The sequence below is a fragment of the Truncatella angustata genome, assembly GCF_020726525.1.
Source record: "Truncatella angustata strain MPI-SDFR-AT-0073 chromosome Unknown BKA67scaffold_2, whole genome shotgun sequence".
Lineage (NCBI taxonomy): Eukaryota > Fungi > Ascomycota > Sordariomycetes > Amphisphaeriales > Sporocadaceae > Truncatella > Truncatella angustata.
This window is the reverse complement of record NW_025763382.1, coordinates 4,989,963-5,013,375: the sequence shown is the minus strand read 5'-3', so window position 1 is coordinate 5,013,375 and position 23,413 is coordinate 4,989,963. Positions and strand designations below refer to the sequence as shown.

At 50.6% G+C, this 23,413-nt stretch overlaps 7 protein-coding genes across 7 annotated transcripts; 5 read left to right on the top strand and 2 right to left on the bottom strand.

Annotated features, from left to right (window-relative positions):
• Window positions 1-494: 494 nt before the first annotated feature.
• BKA67DRAFT_532928 (uncharacterized protein) lies at window positions 495-1,761 on the bottom strand (the record flags this gene model as incomplete). The annotated part of the gene is made up of 3 exons (XM_046099618.1): window positions 495-906; window positions 978-1,093; window positions 1,303-1,761. The coding sequence occupies 3 exons, from the start codon at window positions 1,759-1,761 to the stop codon at window positions 495-497; spliced, it is 987 nt and encodes a 328-aa protein (XP_045961969.1).
• Window positions 1,762-2,914: 1,153 nt separating this feature from the next.
• On the top strand, window positions 2,915-4,310 carry BKA67DRAFT_655978 (HAD-like domain-containing protein; the record flags this gene model as incomplete). The annotated part of the gene is made up of 3 exons (XM_046106859.1): window positions 2,915-3,739; window positions 3,793-3,942; window positions 3,999-4,310. The coding sequence occupies 3 exons, from the start codon at window positions 2,915-2,917 to the stop codon at window positions 4,308-4,310; spliced, it is 1,287 nt and encodes a 428-aa protein (XP_045961968.1).
• Window positions 4,311-9,578: 5,268 nt separating this feature from the next.
• BKA67DRAFT_556175 (something about silencing, SAS, complex subunit 4-domain-containing protein) lies at window positions 9,579-12,455 on the top strand. The gene is made up of 2 exons (XM_046102143.1): window positions 9,579-10,834; window positions 10,979-12,455. Exons 1-2 carry the CDS (start codon window positions 10,000-10,002, stop codon window positions 12,070-12,072), a joined length of 1,929 nt encoding a protein of 642 aa, XP_045961967.1. The 5' UTR covers window positions 9,579-9,999; the 3' UTR covers window positions 12,073-12,455.
• Window positions 12,456-13,329: 874 nt separating this feature from the next.
• BKA67DRAFT_514693 (uncharacterized protein) lies at window positions 13,330-18,724 on the top strand (the record flags this gene model as incomplete). The annotated part of the gene is made up of 2 exons (XM_046097667.1): window positions 13,330-17,028; window positions 17,135-18,724. 2 exons carry the CDS (start codon window positions 13,330-13,332, stop codon window positions 18,722-18,724), a joined length of 5,289 nt encoding a protein of 1,762 aa, XP_045961966.1.
• A 1,074-nt stretch (window positions 18,725-19,798) lies between these two features.
• Window positions 19,799-20,433, top strand: BKA67DRAFT_556169 (uncharacterized protein). The gene has a single exon (XM_046102142.1). It carries the CDS (start codon window positions 19,829-19,831, stop codon window positions 20,336-20,338), a length of 510 nt encoding a protein of 169 aa, XP_045961965.1. The 5' UTR covers window positions 19,799-19,828; the 3' UTR covers window positions 20,339-20,433.
• A 505-nt stretch (window positions 20,434-20,938) lies between these two features.
• BKA67DRAFT_196592 (uncharacterized protein) lies at window positions 20,939-21,630 on the bottom strand. The gene is made up of 2 exons (XM_046095392.1): window positions 21,165-21,630; window positions 20,939-21,028 (listed from the first exon to the last, which is right to left on the bottom strand). Exon 1 carries the CDS (start codon window positions 21,568-21,570, stop codon window positions 21,226-21,228), a length of 345 nt encoding a protein of 114 aa, XP_045961964.1. The 5' UTR covers window positions 21,571-21,630; the 3' UTR covers window positions 20,939-21,028; window positions 21,165-21,225.
• A 269-nt stretch (window positions 21,631-21,899) lies between these two features.
• BKA67DRAFT_655975 (uncharacterized protein) lies at window positions 21,900-22,739 on the top strand (the record flags this gene model as incomplete). The annotated part of the gene is made up of 1 exon (XM_046106858.1): window positions 21,900-22,739. The coding sequence occupies one exon, from the start codon at window positions 21,900-21,902 to the stop codon at window positions 22,737-22,739; it is 840 nt and encodes a 279-aa protein (XP_045961963.1).
• Between the last annotated feature and the right edge of the window lie 674 nt (window positions 22,740-23,413).

Sequence of the window (23,413 nt, the reverse complement as noted above, 5' to 3'; positions counted from 1 at the left end):
ACCGCCACGACAAGAGCTTTGGCCCTCTCCTTTTCGAGCGGGAAGATAAACTGTGGCGCCCGGCCCGTCAACTTCTCCTTGGTTGAGTGAGTGATCTCTAATCGTTCAGTTGTAAGCCCGCACATATAACTCGGGCCTGGACTCAGACTCTCCCATACTCAGTGGCTGCAGATGAAGCACGGTATTCTGTTAATGCAATACTTGATGGAACCGATTGGCGTTGGCACAGTCGCCTGTAATTGTGGCTGTAACCTCTTGCCCTACGTCGCATACTGTCGTGACTTTGAAGAGCCGGACGGGATCGTCATCGACGGAAGATACTTACCGTAGCTAGGGACGCATCGGCGACATGCGGTTGATGGATCTGTTGATCGTTCAATACGGCCAATTTGACCAAGTCTCCGGTGAAGGTTACCAAATTGGCCCAACCACACTACCAGTGACTAATTTGCTGAAAGTCTCAAGTTACATACGGCACATGAACATGTGTGGACCTAGAAATTACGCATTGGTGTAACAGCAACAGCAATGTTGCAACAACGGCCACAGGAACAGAAAGGGGTATGCTGTGTTGGATCGCGTGGAAGGGGAAGAAATCTAGAGTTGATCGAGCTGTCGAGTGGAAGGCAATCTTGACCGTCTGGAGGTTTGATTGGCTCTGTTGGCGCCCTTGGGAGTGACTGGGAAACGTGGGCAGATGCGCTACATTGAGCCTCCTGGCCACTGGAGACAACTTGCGGCTGGAGTATTGTACTCCTCGAATCAGAAAACCGAGACGTCCGGAAAGGATGTGCGACAGGCGTGCCCATTTCATGCACCGCTACCATCACGAGCGCTTCTACAAAGGGTTCTGGAATCGTGATATCAGAGTATGACAGTGATGGAAGATTAGCACGGTGATTGCTCCTGTATCAAGTATCCAATTATGGCCAAACCACTCAGAGAACGAAAGAAGGCTTCAATAATAACAGACTTACTTGAATGAGGCGGCGCGGGCCCCAGTCTTTAGCGCAAGGGCGCCAGCGGTGTAATATGCCGTCCGTCTCCACGTTGGACTTCGAATGACGATCGGTTCGAAGAGTGGTTGGTCCTTCTAAAAGAACCATTGGCAAGGCCTGTTACCTGGTAGATTACGATGGACGGGGACAGCTATCTGGATTCATAGCCTCGCAACCTTGGACTCGGCAGAACAGTTAGTTACATAGTACTGCTTGGAGGGCCCTTGTGGTAGTGCTATCGTTTGAATGAGCAAAGTGGTCTGGGTGGTCTCTGGAGATACATACATACAGCAGCTTGACTTACAGTAGTTAGATGAGCAAGTCGAATAGAACATGGGGCCTGGGAGCGACCAGGGGAGAGCTTGAATGGGGTGTGTGGGGCTGGGAAATGGAGCTCGACTTGGGAGGGCAGGATCTTGTTGAAATTAGCACTTAGCACAGCGCTTTTGGCTAACAGCTCTGATAGCCGCCATGTATCGGTGGTTACATAAATGCTGGTTCGGTGGTTCCCCCCCAAAGTGGGCAAGAGGCTGCCTTGGCCTAATGATGGATCATGGGTATCGTGGGTATCATGGGTGCCAATAGGTGCGTTGGAAGCAATTCGGCTGGCGCCCACTCCACGGGCTGCTGTCTTCTCATCAAAGCTGCAGACTTGACCCTGTTCCCGTTCCTGTACGGACCCGTAGGTCCCTCGTGGCCCCCTGTAAGCACCCCGTTCTGCTTGCAAGTGCTCTGTGCTTTCGGGCGGTTTCTGGGCGGCCATCATTTCGCTTGCGCTTCCAGAATCCAGAATCCAGACTGTGTTCAAGCCTCTGATCAATAGCGCCTGCTAACGTTACCTGCCTGTCTCTACTCTACCTAGTGCTCCTGTAGCAATTCATCCGAACCTCCAGTCTCTCTCTGCCTGTCTCTGTCTCTGTCTGTATCTCACCTTCAACTTCTTTCTTCTTTCATCAGCGTGCCCGCAGAAGCACGGTCGTTTTTTTCGCTTCTAATTAATTCACTTTTTGAAAGGGAATCAATCACACGCTCGTAGTTGCGTCATTGAGAACGATCAAGTCGCCTGACCGACTTACGATCCCCCCGATCTTTTCCAGCGATTACTGGCCCGTCTTGTCTAAAGTTGTCTTGTCTGCCCAAGTCCGGCTTCCTGTTCTCCACTTGACAGATACGGTGATACCTTCGATCTCAACTCGACGCGACACCAACATCACACGTTTCGCACCTGCATTGAAGTAGCTCATGCTGTCCCGCTTTGGTTCAATTCGCCATTACGTCCTTTTCTTGAACAACGGCGCCAATACATTTTCGGCCTTTCACGCCCATCTATTGTAGAGTAAGGGGGTTGGGTAGCCACTCGAGGCTCATTGGAACTCATCACGGAGGTAAGCACGGTCGTGTCGCCACCTAGAGCAAGGCGCTGTCTACATGCCATTGAACTTCACATTCGTATTTCGAGGGGTCTTTTGGTAATACGCAAATCCGTCTGGCAGTGTGTCCTAATCGCTCATGCTGTGATTCCGGGGCCTCCCTCCACGTGTATATACCATCGCCTTGCGTTGTGTCGCTTGCCACGCAGAGCATCGTTTCCAACCTGGCGCGTGTAAAGATCATCAGTTGACATTTTCTTAGTGCAATATTTCAGATCGCACTATCCGTGTAGCCAACCGTCGGTGGCGGAATGTCAGAGGTCTCAAGACGAATTACCAAATCGAGTCTGTTATAGCGCAAGACAGAGAGCCCCTCGCCTTAGGAGAGGCTTTGAGTTTCAAAGAAAGAAGCTGGATCCCTCAAAATACCTCTTGGTTCTTCGCCCCCAAGAACGCATTCATCGTCGACCGCGACGGCTCTGAGCGGCGCAATAGCAACATAATATAGGGATTCCATCCAAGGAACCCAAAATCTCAACAGGCAGAATGTTGGCACGAAGCCGAAACGGGAGCGCTTCTAGCAACCGCTCCGGTGCTGGTACGGGACCTACAACCACGCCTGGCACTTCGCAGCCGAATTCGCCAGCCGGAGGAGCTCCGCGACGCAAGAAAGGGGGCCTGCTATCGTTATTAGGATGTTGTGGTGTGCCTGATAATGCAAACACCCTGGAAGGCGGCGAGGAGCCTGTCCCGTCCCACAAGCTTGACAAGATACCGCAACGCCAGTTGACTTCCAGCCGTAGAACGATAACACCGTCAGACCAAACAACTGGCAGCAAGACACAGGTTTCTGAGAAGGAAAAAGAGTCCCAAGTTATCCAACCAGAGTCTAACCAGGAGAGCTCAGCAGCCGCCAAGCGCATTTCTGGATCTACTGGCCAGGACCAGTCAACCCTTGCGGAAAGCGAGTCTAAGCAAACGACTCTTGTAGGAGGAACCGGCCCTAATATCACTGTCAACCCGCCAGTCACCGAGAAGCACGAGAATGGCCAAGCTGCAGCGCCAGTACCCACGAAGGACGCTGATGGCGATGTTCAGATGGCAGACGTGGAATCCGCTGCTCAAGCGCCGGCAGCTAACGTAGAGGAGCAATCCCAGAAGCAAGTCCCACCACCGCCTCCTGGCCCTGTGCCAAATGTAGCTCCAGCTGTTCCCGAAGTTCCCACGGAAGAAGAAGCTCCAGTCGCCGTGGCTGCTCCAGAATCAGCCCCCGAACAAAAATGGCTTCTTCCTGCTATTCTACCTGAACACAAGGGCAGAAAGTGTCTAGTACTGGATTTGGATGAAACGTTGGTACATTCGTCTTTCAAGGTTAGTCATCTATGGATCAAATCTGGCAAAGAATTTCACTGACTCAATTGTAGATACTACACCAGGCCGATTTCACGATACCGGTCGAGATTGAAGGCAACTATCACAACGTCTACGTTATCAAGAGGCCCGGCGTTGATCAATTCATGAAGCGAGTCGGAGAGCTATACGAAGTCGTTGTTTTCACGGCATCGGTCTCTAAAGTATGTTGCTTCTGCCCATCAGTTTATATCGTTTCGTGTTTCTAACCAATTCACAGTACGGTGATCCATTACTTGATCAATTAGATATCCACAAAGTTGTACACCACAGATTATTTCGAGAGAGCTGTTACAACCACCAAGGAAACTATGTTAAAGATCTTTCGCAAGTCGGACGAGACCTCAAGGACACGATTATCATCGATAACTCGCCCACATCGTACATCTTCCACCCTCAACACGCTGTACCAATCAGCAGTTGGTTCTCCGATGCGCACGATAACGAGCTTTTAGATCTCATTCCCGTGCTAGAAGATCTCGCAACCTCCAATGTGCGAGATGTCAGTTTGGTCCTTGATGTGACACTTTAACCTCTTCCCTTCTACGACACTATTTCAAAGTAACAGTACCCATCCTAATGGAAGGCCATTTTCTTTCAAAAGAAAAAAGTGCTTCCCGTGTACTGTTTAATCATATATTATGAGCATGTGGCGGATAGCTCATGATTACTACCACCCGCATTTCGCAAAGACCTTGCCAGTTGTTGCCTGTTGAGAAGGCACGACACTTTGGCGTTGCACGCGACGACACGACCTGTTGTATCCATGATGCTCTCTTAATCACGCTGGCACGGTAATCGTTAGTTCGCTCCCCAAATGAGCCTGATTACGGTATTGCTGCAGATCAAGCAAATGGGAGGGCGAAGCCGGGACACAGCACTGGATGGCACAAAACTGATTTTCTTTTGTCAAATCTCTTCTCCGCTTGCGTCATGTACTGCGAAACGACGGTCCTTTAGCGGTCGAGACTGCGAGCAGTCCTCAGCCAGCTAAATGTGACTTGAGTACAGCAAAATGTGGCGCTGGCGACATTTTATGGATGGTAGGCAAAATGGGGTGTGTTATTGGAACCCATACTCTCAACATGTAGTCTAGAAAGGACTGATGTGGGAAAGGTCTGCGTCTAACCTTTGGTTGACAGACGCTGAGTTCATTTCTTAAGAACTCCATGTACAGCGCTTGATATTAGGATACCACAGCAAATCAAATATAATCGGACCCCAAATAATGCGATTTGACCCAAGACGAAATCACTCTTGAGTGTGGTCTCTCCCAAATAAGTAAACAAGATTGCGCAGCACTATGCTAGATCATGAAGCTTCACGCGTGAACATTCATCTTGAGCCGTAGTCACTATTTATACCTTCATGTTTTTATGTACATATAATTATTGATAGCATCCTTGCTTGAACCTTTAACGTCCACATACCAGGGATCTATGTCCGTTGCAAATAGTGTAAGATTGGATACAATTGTGAATTTCTTTCAGCGTCTAAACAAAGAGACATTGCTACAAAAGGAGGCCTTGAAACGGCTGGTGTATTTCCACCACAGCCGCAGATTGTAAATGTAAACTTTTTATTACATAGTTCTGTACCAAGTGTTCACCATGAGGGGTCATGAAAATGTACTTGGTTAGGTTAGTCTTTAAGGTAGGGCAAAAAAGAAGACAGTGCCATCAAGGTGGTTTGTCGTGTTGTCAAGCCTACCACTTACGAAGAGTTCCATATCTAATACCTTCCAAGTCCAGTTGTTTCCAACCAGTCCCCGGCGGGGGAACATTGAAGACCCTGGGGCAAAAGTCCCATTCATCGTGGTTCAGTGGTAGTTTGGGGTGCTTTCGCCCCCATGGGCGGCTTCTGGTTGGATTTAAATTCCCAAAGGAACCCAGTTCAACTGGGGTAACACCTTTTTGTGATTTTGGTTTTTATTCTCATACCATCTAATTCAGGTTCGCTACTGACAATAGCTGTTACACTAACAGCACTGTACACTGCTATCTACGAAGCTAGACTCTACAAACACATACTATCTCCTCGAAAATCCTAGCTAAGAAGCCTTTTTAGGACTTGAGAAGGCTATTCGTGCCCGTTTATTGCGATCACTATTTCTATTATTTTTAGTCCACCCGTTTTAATCAATCTCATTAATTAATCTCATCGATGCCTTTAATTCTATCGTCATCACTAACTACCCAGAATATTCGTGTAGCTTTCGGTCTTATATTAAGCCTTGCCGCAGCTCCCAAAGCTTCTCGAATACGATTCTACACATGGCTTTTGAGCGAAAGATTTTTTGTTGGCCCGGCCCTTCAATTCCAATCTGAGCTGCTGCCGACACCGCACGAATTCATCTTTGACGCTGCTCACTTTGTGTTTGAAAGTGTTTAAGATAGGTATTGATAGCCTCAAGCCCATAGGACTCGTAAAGGGTAAGCGGAAGCTTGTCATGCAAATACGGTCGGAGTTTATATTGTAAATTCCCTGCTAGAAGTGCAGTACTTGTAGGTTTTAAAAGTGCAAAGTGATGGGAAATCGAGACGTAAACCCAGTCAATCTAATTGGTTGAGTCGTCCGAAAAAGCAGAGGAGGCGGCGGTGATTCTCTCTGCAGAGATACCAAGAAGCCTGGGTCAACTTGTTGAACAGTCTTCAGGGATTTTAAGGCCTCCAATGAACCGTATACGAAGAACAACTAATGATTTACGTACCATCGACCGAGAGGAACTTGGAAACATCGTTACAATGATTGAATCTCAGCTTGCTGTCTGCTAGTCGATATTCTTTCTCAAAGGCCTTCCTAGCCTTAAGAGCATCCAGTAGATGAGCTTTTTTTACTGTGATCCCAATGCTTATTGCACATCACATAGTCTGTAATTGTTCAAGCAAAGTTTTTTACATACACCCCCAGCTCAAGTTTGCGTGGAACAGTTCTCAAAATGTCAGCTAGAGCCCAACCAGCGGGATATGTTCCTGGCTAGAATGACAAATTGATGTCTTCGCCACTGTGGAAGATGAGACGCACTGTCTGGTAAAGCTTAGGTACGCGAATCTGGTACATGGTCTTGCTAGTGCGGACGAGAATAGCAAGCCCATGCGTTGGGCATTGCTTCAGTACGTAAAAGAGTATCTCTAGTGGTATTATCTTGTTGAAAGAGAACACGGATGAGAAGCACTCTCAGATCTTCCTCAAGGCTACGACATGCAAATGTCCAGCTGTACGCAGACAGTGGAAATCTGGCGCAAGGCAATGAAGGGTGGCCAATGCCTACATGAAGCTTTCACAAAGCGGCAAACAAAGGAGCTTAAATAGTTGCCTAATATTAATGTGATGTTATGGTTAGCATCACCGCCAACAAGCCAAGAAAGTATTTATACGATAATGCACAGTAAATATTGAATATACACTACAGAACGCTATAGAATGTTCCTCCATCATATGGTCGAGAAGCATTCCCTGACAAAAGTGTATGATTGCACATTGGTATCTGATACAGCATGTCCATTGGCCGTTCTTCCACACAATTTTGTCCGAGTTCTCGAGATAATTATGGATTTGCATAATCCTTGTCTCTTGGACGCTCATGAAAGCGATGAAGCCATTCTTGACACCGCCCTCTTTTACCACCAACTGCGGGATCCTGTGAGCACCAGCGATTGCATACTCGCCCTCATCGTTACTATCAGCCACTGAAGCGCGCTGGAGCTTGCTTGGTCACTGGTGAAGTTAAAATTCTGGATCCTCCAGTTTCTTTCGTTGCTGTTCAGACTAAAGGTTCCACGTTCGCTTTCCTCAAGCGGTGGAACTGGTGAAAAATGTGAAACAATCCCGTGATGGCGTTTTTATGTTGTGAGGTCGACTCGCTTGGAAGAGTGTTGGATGTTATACCAGCCATTCCAGATTTAGCGCCAAGTCATTAGTTTTCCATTATAACCTCTATATGTTCGGTTGAGCCGTTCTTTATAGTCCAGGTGCATAACGCTGGTGATATTGATCTACAGGTGGATGGATTATTGACTCTCAGAGAATGGTAGCTTTTTGTAGTTTATGATCACGACTTATCTTTTCTTCTCGATCAAGGATAGCACCCGTGAATTTATCCCTATCAACCGTGAGTTCTCCCTACACAATAGGCTGGCATTTGGAACCATCACAGTTTCCTCTTCCCTTCCCTCAAATCAGCAAGTTACTTCAATCACGCGTCGTCTTAATCGACTTACGGTACCCCCGGCGGCCGGTGGGTACCATTTACATTGTATATGTTTAAGTAATGAACTTACTTAATTGACGTGTTTGGATCGGACGTGCTTATTTCTAACGTTGAAGTGTGGTTATTCTTTCGAGTCTTAATAACTTGTTAATGAAAGCTATTAGACTCATATATCACCTTTGTCAATGTCCTTATTAGCAACACCCAACCAGACACGACTAGACACCAAGTTCATCAGCTAGCCTGCATATGTCCCTCGTCAACTCGATTGAGTGGCCTTTTTGAGCTATGTCTCTCTACATCTGAATCATGAACAGGCAGAAAGCAAGCGAGGTTTGTTTATTATTGTCCATACCCTACTAACCCTGAAATAGGCTGGTGTGTCTCTGATAGGGCGATTGGCATTTGCCGTATCCCACTGTCAGGAAAGCACATGATAAGCGCCCATGTCGTGGCTTAGCGACTCTAAAGACATTAAGCGACGATACTATCGTACGGTATCCCTACCACAGTTTGAACTACATGTATTTTTAGTCACAGGAGTGGGAAACACATGTCTGTGCAATTATGCGTAGCCTTGCGAGCCATGCAAGCAAAGAAAAACTTCAGTACCAAAAATTCTTATGATTCCATTAACGTAGTATCCATCGCTTAGGATCGTTCTTGAGAACGAAGCATGCAATCCCGCAGCCTCATGTTCATGGCTGCATGTGACCCCCTATGGTATCGGCGAGGAACCGGACTAACCGTAGACCTATTTGACCTAGTCCGGTTGAGGCTCTAAACATTGCTGTAGATATGCAAGCACGAGAAGATTCAGTGGCATCCGTAGGGCGGGGTGGTGTGGCCATCTTGCGGTTGGATCATCCGTAACTCGCGAAATATCCAGAGCCGACTGGACCTCTTCTGACAATTGCCCTCTCGTAGCCTCAATTTATTTTATTTTATTCTGCACAAGGCTGGCACTTATATTCTCTGAACAATTATCATTCAGCTGTCATCAGTTATTACTTATATGTGACGAGTTGAACTTGATGCCATAGAGTTTTCGCAGTGCTATGGCGGCTTCGCAGTCGCTGGAGAAGTGTGATTTTTGTAGCTCTGATAAGTTCTACATAAGAGCGTAGCTTGGTGTCCGAATGTTGCATGTTAAGCAACCAATACAAGAAATCTCCCACCAAAATCTCGTTAACCAAGCAAGGACACTCGATACCTAGCCTGGGAAATTGATAAAATATTGTAATGGAAATGCGCCTGCTTGCGCATTAATCCATAAAATTTCCAGTCATCAATCTGGAACAAGTTACTTACATTTGTGTGTAATAAGACAAAACTGCGGCGGTTGTTGATGCTCGTATACATTGCTTCAAAGGTTACTAAGGTTACAGCTGAAAGCATCGCGCAAAGGCTCCGAAGCTTGGCTGAGATGCGCTGGGGGACCATCGAGCAGACTCAATGTGTCATTGCCAAATTTGTTCTCTGAGACCCCGCATGAAGTGTCGGAGATACGGTCTGAGAGATTCTGGCCACTTAATACATCCCGACTTCACTTTGCCGCGTATAACTGAATGTTTAAGTAAATGTCTCGGAAGTTGCCCCTGTATGTAACCTGACGTGTCGAGTGGCATGAATTCTTGGCATAGTAATTGAGAACAATGAGATTCCTTGACGATATCTTCCATATCCCATTATCAAAGAACATATATACATATTACTACCAGTCTAAGGCGATTCGAACAATCGACTTGTGGATCATAGAAGACACGCAATTGCTCAAAGGCTTGCATTGAAAAGGCTTTGTTCGAAGTTAGTTCATCCGTCCAATGTCAGTAATGTAAGGAAGGGTGCTGCAGTGGGTGAAGTGGATGAGCTGCCTAAGGTTAGAGCCTCATGCATTCAATTGCAAACCGTGAATCGAACAGCTCAAACAACAGACCGGTTACGGTGGTTAGACCTGTACATTTTGAGCATCAAGGTAACAAGGGAGAAAGTTATCGTCCACCCAAAACAGATGTCTCCCACATTGGATCCAGACAGACAAACAAACATGACCACATACGAGCTCAATTACATACAACCCGCATCAGTGATGGCGACGACGCGTGCCACTAGATGGGCTCTAGCTCCAGCTGTAGCTGCAGCTCCAGGACCAGGTCCAGGTGCAGCTCCAGCAGGGCACCGACGACAGGCGCCCGGGCAGGCGCAAAAGGCCACTGGAAGTCAGGGCCAAGCGGTGCAAGCCGGGCAGCGCCATAGCACACGCAATTACAGCGCTGCAGCTGCCACTGCGAAACATGCACACATCGCAGAAACCGCGACAGAATATACAACGCGGTCAGGACGACGCCATTCTGCTCGCATGAAGCGCCCGTTGGATGTCATCAATCCGAACCCGGACCCTACAAAGGTCAAGAGGTCGAGGATTGCGGTCGAAATCAAGGCACTGCCACAGTTCGAGCCCCCAAGCCCGCCGAGATCAATTGTCGTGCGAGCACCACCGCCGCCAGCGACCGCAGCCGACGTGACGACGCAGAGGCAGACGCAGAGGCAGCAAAAGACGCAGCAAAACAAACCCCCTCCTTCGCCCTCTCCGCCGCCCGCCACCGCTGCTGAGGTAGCAACTCAGTCCAAGACGGCTCACAAATCACCCACAAGTCACCAGAAGAAAGTCCAGAATGGAATCAGACACGAGTTGGACCGATTGCAGCCCACTGCCGCCGATGCAGGTCTGGCGAAGGAGCAGGGCCGTAAGCTGAGATCGCAGGAGGCCACGCGGTTCAAGAGCGAATTGTCAGCCTATTTCCCCGATTATGACGAAGTAATCGGGAATGATGCTAAGGAACACCGTACGTGACACCACCCACAGAGGACACTGAAGACGGCTTGACCATCAATTGATCACCATTCACATTTACATACACTGCAGTACACTGCACGCGACCTTGCTGCATTCTGCGCCCATCGCTAACCACTCCCCCCTGACCACACAGACACCCTCAATGTCGACACTCCCATTCTGATCGCTGACTCGGCGGCGTCCCCACACCGGGCCTCCCACCCGCGACAGGCTGCTGCTGCCGCATCCCAACACAAGAACCGCACAAAGAACACTGCCGGCCATCGGCGTTGGAGCAACACCTGGATCTCTAATACTGAGAGCCACACGGTAAAACCATATGGCGACCAACTGTACACAAGTCTGTGCGATGCACAGCGAATCGACCTTCCACTTCTTGCAGGAAGACACGATGAGGGGGAGGATCCCCTGCCGGATTCGCTCTACGGGACTGCCCACAGAAGGGCTGAGAGGCTAGAGAAGACGATTCGGAACACTGAAAAAGGCCGCGCCCAACATGAGAAGGATCAAATCATCCGCATCCTTGGCGAACTACAGGGTCCTGACTGGCTGAGGACAATGGGCGTCAATGGTGTCACAGAAAGCAAGAAGAAGAGTTTTGAACCTGCAAGAAACCACTTCATCAAGGGTTGCCAGGCAATACTGGATAAGTTCCGGTGGTGGACTCGGGAGGAGAAAAGGCGGAAGCTCGAACGTGACAGAGCACTGGCCGAGGAAGTCGCTAGCTCGGATTCGGAAGAGGCAGAGGAAGAAGAAGAAGAAGAAGACGGGGACCACGTCGAAGAAGACGAAATTCCAGATAGTGAGGAGGATGAGGAAATGTTCGATGTGGAAAAGGGGAAGCACAACCCTGCCGACGACAGTGACGGCGATCCGCCAGATTCAAGCGATGTTGATGTGAGTATCGCAAAACAGCTGCAGGAGGAAGCACTGGCCAGGGTCAAGCGTGCGCCGTCAGTGTCAAACAAAAGGCCACGCAGAGAACCCTCGCCCTCACCCATGCTTCAGCCGCCAAGGGTGTTCAAGTCGTTCTTTGAGAAGCGACACGAGCGAGATGCAGCCCTGAGCAGGCCTCGTCGGAGCAGGCGCGCAGTCATGGCATGGGGTCACAACATTCCTGATGCTCTGGATGAGAATTTTGAGCTTTCAGAAGAGTATCGGGATGATGAGACTATGCAAGCTCGGGAGCGGAAGAAGAGGAGAGAGCGGCGGGGCAGTAGGCGTTGAGGTGCTGATGTTTCTGTGGTGTTTGGGGTAAATGGTTGCCTGGTACTAAGGCATGATACCTTTGGTTTGGCTGGCGTATGGGATGTGTACTTTGTGGCCCAATTCATGTGTTGATAGCATGCATTTGTGGTTAGATTGGTGGTTGTTTGACAGAAGAGCAAGTTTAGTGGTCAGCCTTTTGGTGATCTCGACTGTGGCTGGTTGATAGCATTTGATGGTCGGGCGATGTGTGACGCCCATCAGGCTCACTTGTATTATCTTGACCCAACTGTATATACGGGAACTGTTAGCAACAAGGGAGCAAACAATGAAACATATCGTAACATGAGTTATGCCATCCTGGTGCAGGTGAATGCTGACTAAACAACTGTACTTGCAGGATTCCATGGGTTGGATGGTGACTCCGAGAGACTTGTGCAAAGAAAAACATGGGTGCATGCAATGGGAAGCATGGACCATCTGCAAATGCGACTTTGTCCTAATTGGTTGAGCTCCCTGGGCTGGTGTGGCCCACCAGAAGGCCCCACTAGAGTTCATTTCGTCGTCACATCCATCCTCTTCCATAGTCGAAGTTAGCTGGAGTCTTAGACGAGAACAGAACGCGACACCACCAAACCGCATTCGCCTACTGTAGACTAGCATTAACATTAACGTGACAGACAGCGACAGAAGAACAACAGTCTTGGTCCTGTTCCCGACGTCGCCACGACCCCGAAGGCACGCACAACTGACACAACACGCGCTTGGCACCAACGTATTTCCAGTTAACACTAGATTCGGGGTTTCTGTTTTGATTTGTTCTATTTCACTGGAGTATTTTGCCATTGCAATAGCTCAGTCGGAGAACCTACAGTAGAGCTGCCTTCAACCGCCGAGGATTAATTGTCGCTTCCGCTATCCATCCTACAGTAGCTTCCCACCTTCGACGATTGTTTTCGCTTTCTACTGAATACACTTCATAACAACTTCATTCCAACGTGCGGGAATAATCTCTCATTATCCTCAGCGACTTTGGATCCTCTTCTGTCTTCTGATTCCAGTGATTCTGCAAAGGTGTGTCTGCGGCAGGGACCCCCGACCCTCCAAGCTGAAGCTCTACCGAATCTGAACCCGCGCAAGTTTCTCAAGGCACCGTACCTGCACACACAACCAAGGAAAAGCCTGCACACATCGAGCAGCGACATCGTCGACGAGATCCATGGTTGCCCGCAGAAGATAGATAGAAGGCGAGGCGCGGCAACGGTACGGTCGCCCAAGATGCCTGCTACTCTCTTGGAACCCGACCCAGCCATCGCGCCTGATGCAGAGCTCGACGTCCAGGCCGAACCTGAACTTCTTGTCGACGACACTCCACCCCGTCCATATACCGTCTTCCATGAGCACGTCGCACTAGATCTCGATCTCCACCACAAGTCCATCACCGGCAATGTCGACATCTTCATTAGCAGCAAAGAAGCACTCAAAGAAGTGTTCATCGACGCCCGCCAGTGCGACATCGACGCCCGAAATATCACCGTCAGTTACGCCCCCGTGGAAGCCTCCTATAATGATCCCTACGAGGCCGTCGACACACCCGATGCATACCAGTGGTCAGCGGGGCAATGGTCCCTGCGAAACAAGCGCCTCCAGCCTCTTATGTATCGCCACCGAAAGAACGAGTCCTCGGCGATGCAGCACGAGGAGGAGCTTAATTGTCATACCCTCGACGGGTCTATCAAGATCGCCATGCCGCCCCTCAAAGACATACAAGCAAGTATGGCGAAACAGCGAGCACAACGAGCCTACACTGACGGGCATGAGCATCTTGATCAGTGGGTTGACCAGTACGACAAGATGGTCCAAGACAACATGGACAGGCTGTACAAAGTCAGCATACCATTCAAGTTGAGGAACATCCGGGACGGTCTACATTTCGTGGGAATAGAGGAAGGCGACACTCGATATCCCCATGTGTACACCCGCCACTCAACTGAACCGGGACTTGCCTGCTCCATCTTCCCATGCATTGATGATCCGGGATGCCGCTCTAGTTGGAGGGTGTCCCTCACTTTCCCCCGTACGTTGGGTGATGCTTTCCACCAGCGACTCGTCACTCAGCAACAGCCAAGTAACGGGCCACCAGCTGCTAACAGTCACCGAAAACGGAAAATTGGTCAGGATGAACCTCCCAGACCAACCCTTGCTCTGACGGAAGAAGACAAACTCTTGGAATTGACTGCTGTATGCTCTGGGAAACTAGAGGATGAAGTCATCAATCAGCGAGACGAAACCAAGAAGACAATGGTCTTCTCCTGCAATAACAAGGCCGCTCGTCACATTGGATTCGCCTTGGGCCCATTCGAACACGTTGATTTATGGTCAGAATTCCGAACAGAGGAAGATGATGAAAAGCTCGGCTCGAACGCTACCAAAGTTCATGGGTACTGCCTTCCAGGACGTGCGGAGCTGGTGCGAAATTCTTGCGCTGCTATTGTCAACGCCATGGACCATTTCGCCTTGACTTACGGTCGATACCCCTTTGACAACTACAAGATGTGCTTCGTCGATGACATGGTGTCCGATACAGTACCTCTGTGTGGCTTCTCGCTCTGTAGCAACAGACTGCTATTTCCGCGAGAGATCTTTGATCATGAGATCCAAGTCACAAGAACGCTCGTTCACGCGTTGGCGAGCCAATGGTTTGGTATCAACATCATTCCCAGCGAAAAATCGGACATCTGGCTGGTGGTCGGCATCGCATGGTTCATGACGGATTTGTACCTGAAGACACTGTGCGGCAACAATTGGTACAGATTCAGAATGAAAGAGCAGGGTGACCACTTGGTACAGATCGATTTCAACCGGCCATCATTGGAAGACCTGGGCAACCATCTCCATCTTGGCGACTTCGAAATCAACTTCATGAACTTGAAGGCGAATCTCGTTCTGTTTATCCTGGACAGACGGCTTTCCAAGTCTTCCCGCAGTGCTGGTATTGCACGGATTATCGCCAAGATGATTCAGAAGGCCAACACATCCAGCCAGTCCGCTGACGAGATCCTCACCTCGGACATGTTCCGGAAAGCTTGTGAGAAGCATGGACAGACCAGGCTCGAAGGCTTCTGGAAACAATGGATCAAATCGGCCGGCTGTCCTAGATTTGACGTTCATCAGAAATTCAACAAAAAGCAATTGTGCGTCGAGATCACCATTAGACAAATTCAGGATATTGCCCATGGCAAGCCCAGACAGCTCGAGAAGGATGATTTCTGGCGGGAAATCGTGGAAGACAACCACGGAGTATACGCAGCTGAGTTGCAGCACTGTTTTACCGGCCCCATGACGATCAGAGTTCATGAAGCAGACGGTACGCCTTACGAGCACGGTGTGGATCTTCGTGATGACACTGGAAAGTCCATCAAGTTCAATATCCCTTACAACACCAAGTACAAGCGGCTTAAGCGAAGCAGGCGTCAGAAGGAGCGGCAGACTGCAGGCAACGTTGCAGCGACCGGTGAAGAAGATGTTCCTGATGAGAGTCTGATTTACTGCCTTGGCGACGTGCTTCAGAATGACGATGATATTGCACGCTGGAAACTCACAGATTGGGATCCAGAAATGGAAGCACGCATGGACCAAGAGTCATATGAATGGATTCGCATGGATGCCGACTTTGAGTGGATATGCATGATGGTCACTAACATGCAACCCTACATGTATGTCTCTCAGTTGCAGCAAGATCGAGATGTGGTTGCACACCAGGACTCTATGTTATATCTAGACAGGGAATCGCTTAGAAGGCCCCACCCTCTTATCTCCACGATTCTTACCAGAACACTGGTGGACGAGCGCTACTATCATGATATTCGGACGATGGCGGCAAGGACGTTGTGTCAGCTCGGCCTCGATGCCCTTCAGCAGGTTGGCCTCAGTCATCTCATACAATCGTTTGACCACCTCTACGGCGTTGGCAACGATCACCAACCTCGACCCAACGATTTTTCGGACAGGTCTCAGTATATCGTCCAATGCGCTATCACCGCGGCCATAGCCCGAATTCGCGACAAGGAAGGTAATAGCCCGAAGGAAGCCCGGCGTTTCATCCTACAGCAGCTACAGGGCAACAACAACGCCGACAATGCCTATTCCGACCAGATCTATATCTGCAAGCTGATAGACGCATTGGCCACTACCTTGATACCGGACGAGAAACGCTCCAAGAAGCAGAATATTTCATTCGCATTTGGCGACGGCGATGACGACATGGACGAGGCCGCCGTTGATCCCGAGCCACGAGAATTCAAGGAACTGGCACTGGAGGTGATCGATCGATTCCGTAGGACGGATGAGTATGCCCCTTCATTTCAGAACTGCTTCACAGTGGCGACTCTGGATGCCCTATACCGTCTGATGAAAGCAAAGGTTATCCCAGTTGACCCCCTTGTTTTCACACAGTACCTACAAGATTGGACGATTGAAAGTGTCCGGATCAAGGCATTTGAGGCTTTGGTCGAGCTGCGGTTCATGGCAAAGCCTGTATTTCTCAAGTTCTTCATGTCGGTCGTCGCCACGGACAAGTCACCATTCGTCCGAGATCAGCTGTTCAAAATATTTTGCCGTGGGCTTGCTAGTATCGCCACTGGCGAATACGAGATGGAAGCGCAAGATCTACCAGCACCTAGTGACGATCTTGTGGTCGAAGCAGCATCGAGCATCATTGAGGCGAAGCAAAAGCTGAGAGCCCGTAAAGAACGGCTCCCTGACGCGCGTGCTGCCCTCAAGGAGGCGACCAAGGATGATGTGGACTTGCAAGAAGTTGTTTGGAAAGCTTTGGACTCCGTTGTTTTGACAGTTGCTGAAAGGAGAAATATCCTTGAGCTCTGCTCATGCTTGTTCGAGGAGGATGACAGGTTTATTCTGAAGTTCAAGTACGCGCACGTTTGGAGCTGTGAAAGGGGTCCAAAGGAACGCGGCAAGGTAAATCAAGTCCCCCTATCCCCGTGAATATTGCAAGTCAGCTGACAAGAAGGAAAAACAGTCTACCGTGCACTTTAAACGCGAATACCGCATAAAGTCTCGGAAGACCTACGCACCTGTGGTCCCACGTCCAGAACCTCCCAAGCGAACCATAACTCTTAACATCAACAAGATGAATAGCTTTAAAGAGTCTTCACCTGTTATTGTCAAGCCGCCCGCCGGAGCTTTCCCCCAATCTACGCCGCCCATTAAGCAGAGCATACCTGTCAAAGTCCTCGACAAAGCTGCGGGCATCAATGTATCCAAGCCCAGCGTTCCGAAACCTACTGCTCCGAAGCCTGCTGCTCCGAAACTTGCCGCTCCGAAACCTGCTGTGCCGAAACTCAACGCTCCTCCGCTACCGCCGCCACCCAAGGAAGTCCGCAAGGACAGCGTCTCTGTACAAACTCCTCGACCCAGCATCGAAGTTTCCGCATCTGCTCCAGAGCGGAAGTCTCTTCCAGGCGCCTTTGTCAAACCTCAGCAGACACCAAAGCCTCAGCTGCCCAAACCACAACCTTCCTCGTCTAAGCCTCAACCGGCGTTGCCTAAACCCCAACCTCTGAAACTTCAGAATCCTAAGCTCCAGCTTTCCAAGTCACCAGCGCCGTCGCCAGTATCCACACCTGCGCCACTCAAGACGAATGGTGACAGCCGTTCATCAAGTCTAGCACCTCCACCTGCCAAATCCCTGAAGCGTTCTAGTGCTGAGCCAGAGGACAACCCACGGCCAACTAAGATCGTCAAGCTCAATACCAAGGGTATAGACCGAAATGTGTTGAGCGCAATTAAGAAACGGTCAAAGGTTGTCAAGCTCCCATTTAAAAAATGGGACAAGCTCAAAATGCGCAAACAACCTTCAGTCGCTGTAGACGCAGGATCCATCCGTGCTGCGCCCAAGGGTATACCTTCACAAAAGGACCGAACTAATACAATCATCCTTGGGTCGCCCATTCTCGGCAATTCGCCTCGGGCGTCCACACCTGGCATTGGATCAAACTCACGAATATCATCCCCAGTCCACAGTATCAGGAAATCTGGGACTCCTCCCGTCCAGTCGCAGAGTTCCAATGGCGGCGGAATCTTGAAGGCCAGGAAGCCACTTCCTGGTTCAGGACCATTAGGAGGCGACCGCGATCGAGACCGTGACCGGGAACGAGATAGAGACCGTGACCGGGAGCGAGATAGAGACCGTGACAGGAATCGGGAGCGCGATCGAGATAGAGATCGGGACAGAGATCGAGACCGTGAGAGAGACAAAAACCGCGATCGAGATAGAGACCGCGACCGAGAAAGGGACCGTGACCGAGACCGAGAACGAGAAAAAGACCGCGACCGAGACAGAGACCGGGAACGAAAGGCTCTTCCTGGCTCGGGTTCCGGTGGCGGTGAGCGCAAAACTCTTCCAGGTTCATCATCGGGAAATGGCGAACGTAAAATTCTTCCAGGTTCAACTTCAGGGGTTAGCGAACGTAAACCACTTTCGGGCTTTTCAGGGTCATCGGGAGGTGAACGGAAATCCCTCCCCAGCGGGGTCAGAACCTCTCTACCCTCAGGAGGCCCCTCGTCATCGAGCAATTCATCCACCGTCGTTCCTTCGTCAAAGCCATCGAAATTGAAGATCATGCTAAAAAAGACCAAGCCAGCACCGGAATAACGAAATGCCAAGGGCCTGGTCCAGGGTTTATCTGACCTTCACTTGTTTCAACGGCACAGCTTAGTGTACATCATTAGACACGGGATGTGTTTTCTCGAGAGGAAAAAAAAAATTGCATAGCAAGGGCGTTTTGGAATTCGAGGCGTGTTCAGTGGGCAATTCCCCTGGGTTCATGAATTGGCACTATTGCTCCCGTAGCCGTGTGTGGTTGGGTCATTTGTGCCTCAGTTGTTCGTTTGCAGCATTAGGTGCTTATCCACGCCCGGCAGCAAGCGGATGTGAGTAAGAAAACTAGCATAGAGACATAAATTAAGTGGTTTGTCTACTCACAAAATGGAACGATTTCCTTAAAGATGATGCTGCCCTGAGAACGTGAGATATGCTCTTGAGATTGGTTAAAGGAAGAAGCTATGCATATGGCTTGTTATACTATGTATATCGACGAGCTCCCATCCTGGAGTTTGGCCTGGTGATCTGTTTGGCGCAATTCCTACAGATATATTTCTATTTCGGACATCTGGCGACATACCCAGATACATACCCAAGTCTTCCGGTATGTGAGCAATATACCAATATCTCTGCGAACGTTTTGTCTGAAGGCACTCACTCGTACTTCATCTCGTCTTTATCAAGGTCTTGTCGCCCGTGGTATGTCTGTCGAATGACTCCTCGATGTACTTCTCTTGGGCCGCAGATTGGACGGAATATATCCAAGCCTTACTTGCCATCCAATACTTAGCCAAGATAACCAAGCATTCCCTGACATCGCCCTGAGGTTGGCTGGGGCGAGGCGCTCTTCATAAGGAACGTTCCACGCCACTACAGCGCTCATCTCTATTTGCGTCGAACATTTCGAGCCATCCACAAAACCCGGCTTGGAGGCGGGGCAGGGGCAAGTGTTTCCCATACGCGTCTCTGTCCGGCCTCGCAGTCCACCGCTGCTGCTCACCTGCCGGCCCTTCTCATCCCCGCAGCAGGCGCACCGGCTCTCTCCTCCCGACTCCTCGTCATCCGGGGCGGCGGCAGCGATGGTTGTGCCTCGGCTGCGGCACTGCCTCTCCCTCCCACCGCACCGGGCCCGCCCCTCCCGCTCGCGACCCTCGCATGGCCCCTCCGCTGCGGTGCCTGTGGTATATGGCTGATCGCGGCAGCCGGGACGGGCGTGTGCTGCTGCTGCTGCTGCTGTATCTGTATCTGAGCCTGCTGCTGTTGCGAGGCGCTGTTCACCGGCGTGTGCAGATTCGCCGTGTGGTGGTGCTGCTGGGGATAGTGCTGCTGCGAGTGGTTGGCCATCCGCGCAGACCGCGGCAGGGCTTGTATCTCGTCGTAGTCGGCCATCTCTTGGTCCTCTTCTTCTCCGTCGTCGTCTCCATCCTCCTCTCCCTCTTCCTCTTGATCGTTGGACGACGACGGAGAGGAGGAGGACGAACATGCCTGGTCCGACGAGGACTGCAGAAGCGCCGAGGCTTCGGGCGGGGACGACAGGCCGGCTGCTGGCATCAGATCGCTGTCGTCGCCCAGTGCTGCGCCGTTCGGGGGCGGGATGCTGCCGCCGCGCGGGACGGGGGTGAAGTGGACGGCGGCATTACGCTGGGGTTGTGGTGGTGGTGGTAGCTGATGCTGCTGCTGCTGCTGCTGTTGTGGCGGCAGGGGATGGTCGCGGTGGAGTTGTGGCTGCCGGTGATGTCTCTGCTGACGCTGCTGGTGGGCGGCAGCGAAACTCCTCAGGTCCTGCTCCGAGGCGACATCTGCCGCGCCTCTCCCTCCCGACCAGCCACCAGCCCGCTCTGCGCGCGAGGGCCCCGTGTGCTGTGCGGGAGGGTCGAGGATGGTGCGGCGCTTGGGATGCGCGGGGGGCAGGTGCGCGTACGGGCTCTGGTGGGCAGCGAGGAGCTCCTGCTGGTCGTTGAAGCGGTACGGGGACTGTTGTTGATTGATGTCACGGTTGCGTTGTTGTTGCTGCTGTTGCTGCTGCTGTTGGACGGCCTCGCGGCTGCGCTTGTCTTCGTAGATGGCGATGTCCTCGGAGGTGAGGGTCAGGGTCGTGGGTGGCCGGCGGAGCATGGTTGCGAGGTCTGTTTTTGCCAAGATTTCGCACCTTATCGTGACTCGTATGGGAATAATATTTTTTTTCCCAGAAATATTTGCAGATCCTTGGTGTGTGATAACTTTCAATGCCTACCCAATTCTGCTGTCTGCTGTCGCTATTTACTGGTCTTGGAATTCAGATATACAGTCCAGCTAAAGTTAAAGGTACCTAACCTGGACTAAACTTAGCTCTAGTTATGTGCTGTAGCTTTTTGCCTAACGCGACGACGCGCGCAATGCAATTAGTTATTATTCTTCTTCTTCTTGATGCTGCGTTGCGGGGTCCAGCGCGGGAGTCAATTTGATGGCGGGGCTGTTACGGAGTACTGTACCTCCTCTGTTCTGTACTTGCATTAACCTAGGGTAGACTAAGGTTAGTCTAGTACGAGGTTTGGTTGGTTTCTCCCCCGGATTCACTGGAATCCGGGGCATGATCCACTGGACGACATCACTATCCCTCGACGTATCACGCTTGACTGCGTCCCACTTGCATGCGCGATGATTCCGAACCAGAGCCATGGCATTCGTGCTTGAGCTCCCTGGTCAAGAAGTTCATCGGGTCTTAACAGTGACCAGATGGCCAAGGGAAGGCTTCCGGACATAGTCGTCGGGAGCACCAAGATGGTTAAGTTATTGGCCGGAAGATGGACGAACAAAACGAAATGGAGTAGTACAAGTATGATAGAGCCAAACCATGGGCGATCGTTAAATATGGGGATACATAGCTTGGGTAGTCTGTGTTCACCAATGCGAGACATGGTATTAACGCCTCACCTCACGGGATCAAGACTAGAAACACACACTGACCAAAATCACCTACGAGGCCAGTGCCTTTTTGGGGGCGAGATGCTTTCAATGGTCCGTCACATGAGCGGCCACAACACGGGGATCTGTGACCCCAACTCAACTCTATTCTCCTCGGCTATACGACAGCTTCTCCGCACCAACTGTGAGTGGTTGTATTGGTCGACGGCCCTAATAATGCCATATAAGTCGGTCGTGTACCATGGGGCGTCCAAACTGAACTTGTTTCATTCTACCTCGCTGCGTATACTATTATAGTAAAACAAAAGGGCAAACGGTCAAGATGGACTCTACACTTGCTACAGCAAAGGGAGCTTCCCTGCCTTCAGCAAATCCTACCATCCAAGAATCCATCTTCTTCAGCCTGCCCACGGAGCTCCGCATCCAGATCTTAGACCTCGCCCTGGACCCGCCGGAAGAAGGAGTACCGCTAGGCCAACCAGGCTCATGCCCATCAAACGATGTGCTGTCCATCTTCCTCGTCAGCAAACAGATATACGCAGACGCCGTGCCCATATATTACAGAAACGTCTGCATAGACCTCAATTCCCGCAGCTCGGCAGAGAAAGACGCCCGGCGATTCCTCGAGAGGGCCACAATTCCTCGCCAGCACATCCGGAGCGTCACCGTCTGCCTCCGCATGGTAGACTGCTCCAGCTGCCAAGCCGTCAGCGGCCTGGGACTGGAACGGTTCGTCGAGCTCAGGCGGCTGACCATGCTCATTGGTCCGGACTACCCGTACCCGCCGTACGGGTGCGCCGTCCACCCGCCTACGCGGCCCAGACACCATTTCAAGTCCTGGCTCGACTCGGGCGAGCAGGTGACGGGCCCGGTGTGTCTGAAGGAGAAGAATTTCCAGGGCCTGCTGCAGTCGCTGCGGAGACCCGAGTTCGGCGAGGTCAGCGTCAAGGTGCACAGGTTTCATCTAGAGTTCCTCTGCCAGTTCCATGGGCCGGATCGGGCAAGGGAATGCAGAGGGGAGTGGCGAGGTCAGCAAGACTGGGTTCCCCTGGACTGTGAAGCCATGGTAAGAGCGTTGTCTAAGGCTCAGGTTGACGACTCCGTGGCGCCTGAGAGAAGTTGTGTAAGGTATAGACAGTCCGATCTCGCAGTGGTAATCTGAAGTCAGCCACCCCGTTGGGTCATATCAAACAATCTGGCGACTTATGCGCATCTCTGACAAGCATCATGAAGGCAATAAAAAATTCGGCCTAGGTAAATATCAACAAGCAACTGCTAAGCAATGATACGTATCGAAACACCTCGCACGCGCATTTTAGCTGTGGATGGACAAAACGTCTGCCTTGCTGTACTCTTGAAAAATCGGTTTGTCGCAAGGATAATACGAGACAAAAAGATCACTGTTACAGGTTTCAGCAGAGTTCTCAAGAAAATATTTTTCATTGTAGTAAAATAAGTTCGGAATAATTGAGTCAAATTGTGGTAAAGTCTGTTGCCGCAAAGGTAATCTGACAGAATGAACATCATCGTCTCGTCTCAACTTCCGACCACCACACTGTTCTTCGTGGGACACCACTCACAAACCGCTCGTATTCCTTCTCAATGAAAACCCGCCATTCATTGTCGTCGCTGGCACGCCGCTTGTTGATTCTTTGTCGGTGCGTCGGAAGTCTCCAATGGCTCCTCCTCCGGGGAGGGGGCCAACTACAATAATTATGTTACAATGATATTGTAAAGCAGCGTAGGTAATGGTTCAATGGACGTGCTGGAAAGGAATCGGAAAGGGGGTGGATAGGCATAAGAACATAAACTTACTATGTATAAAGTGCTTCGGAA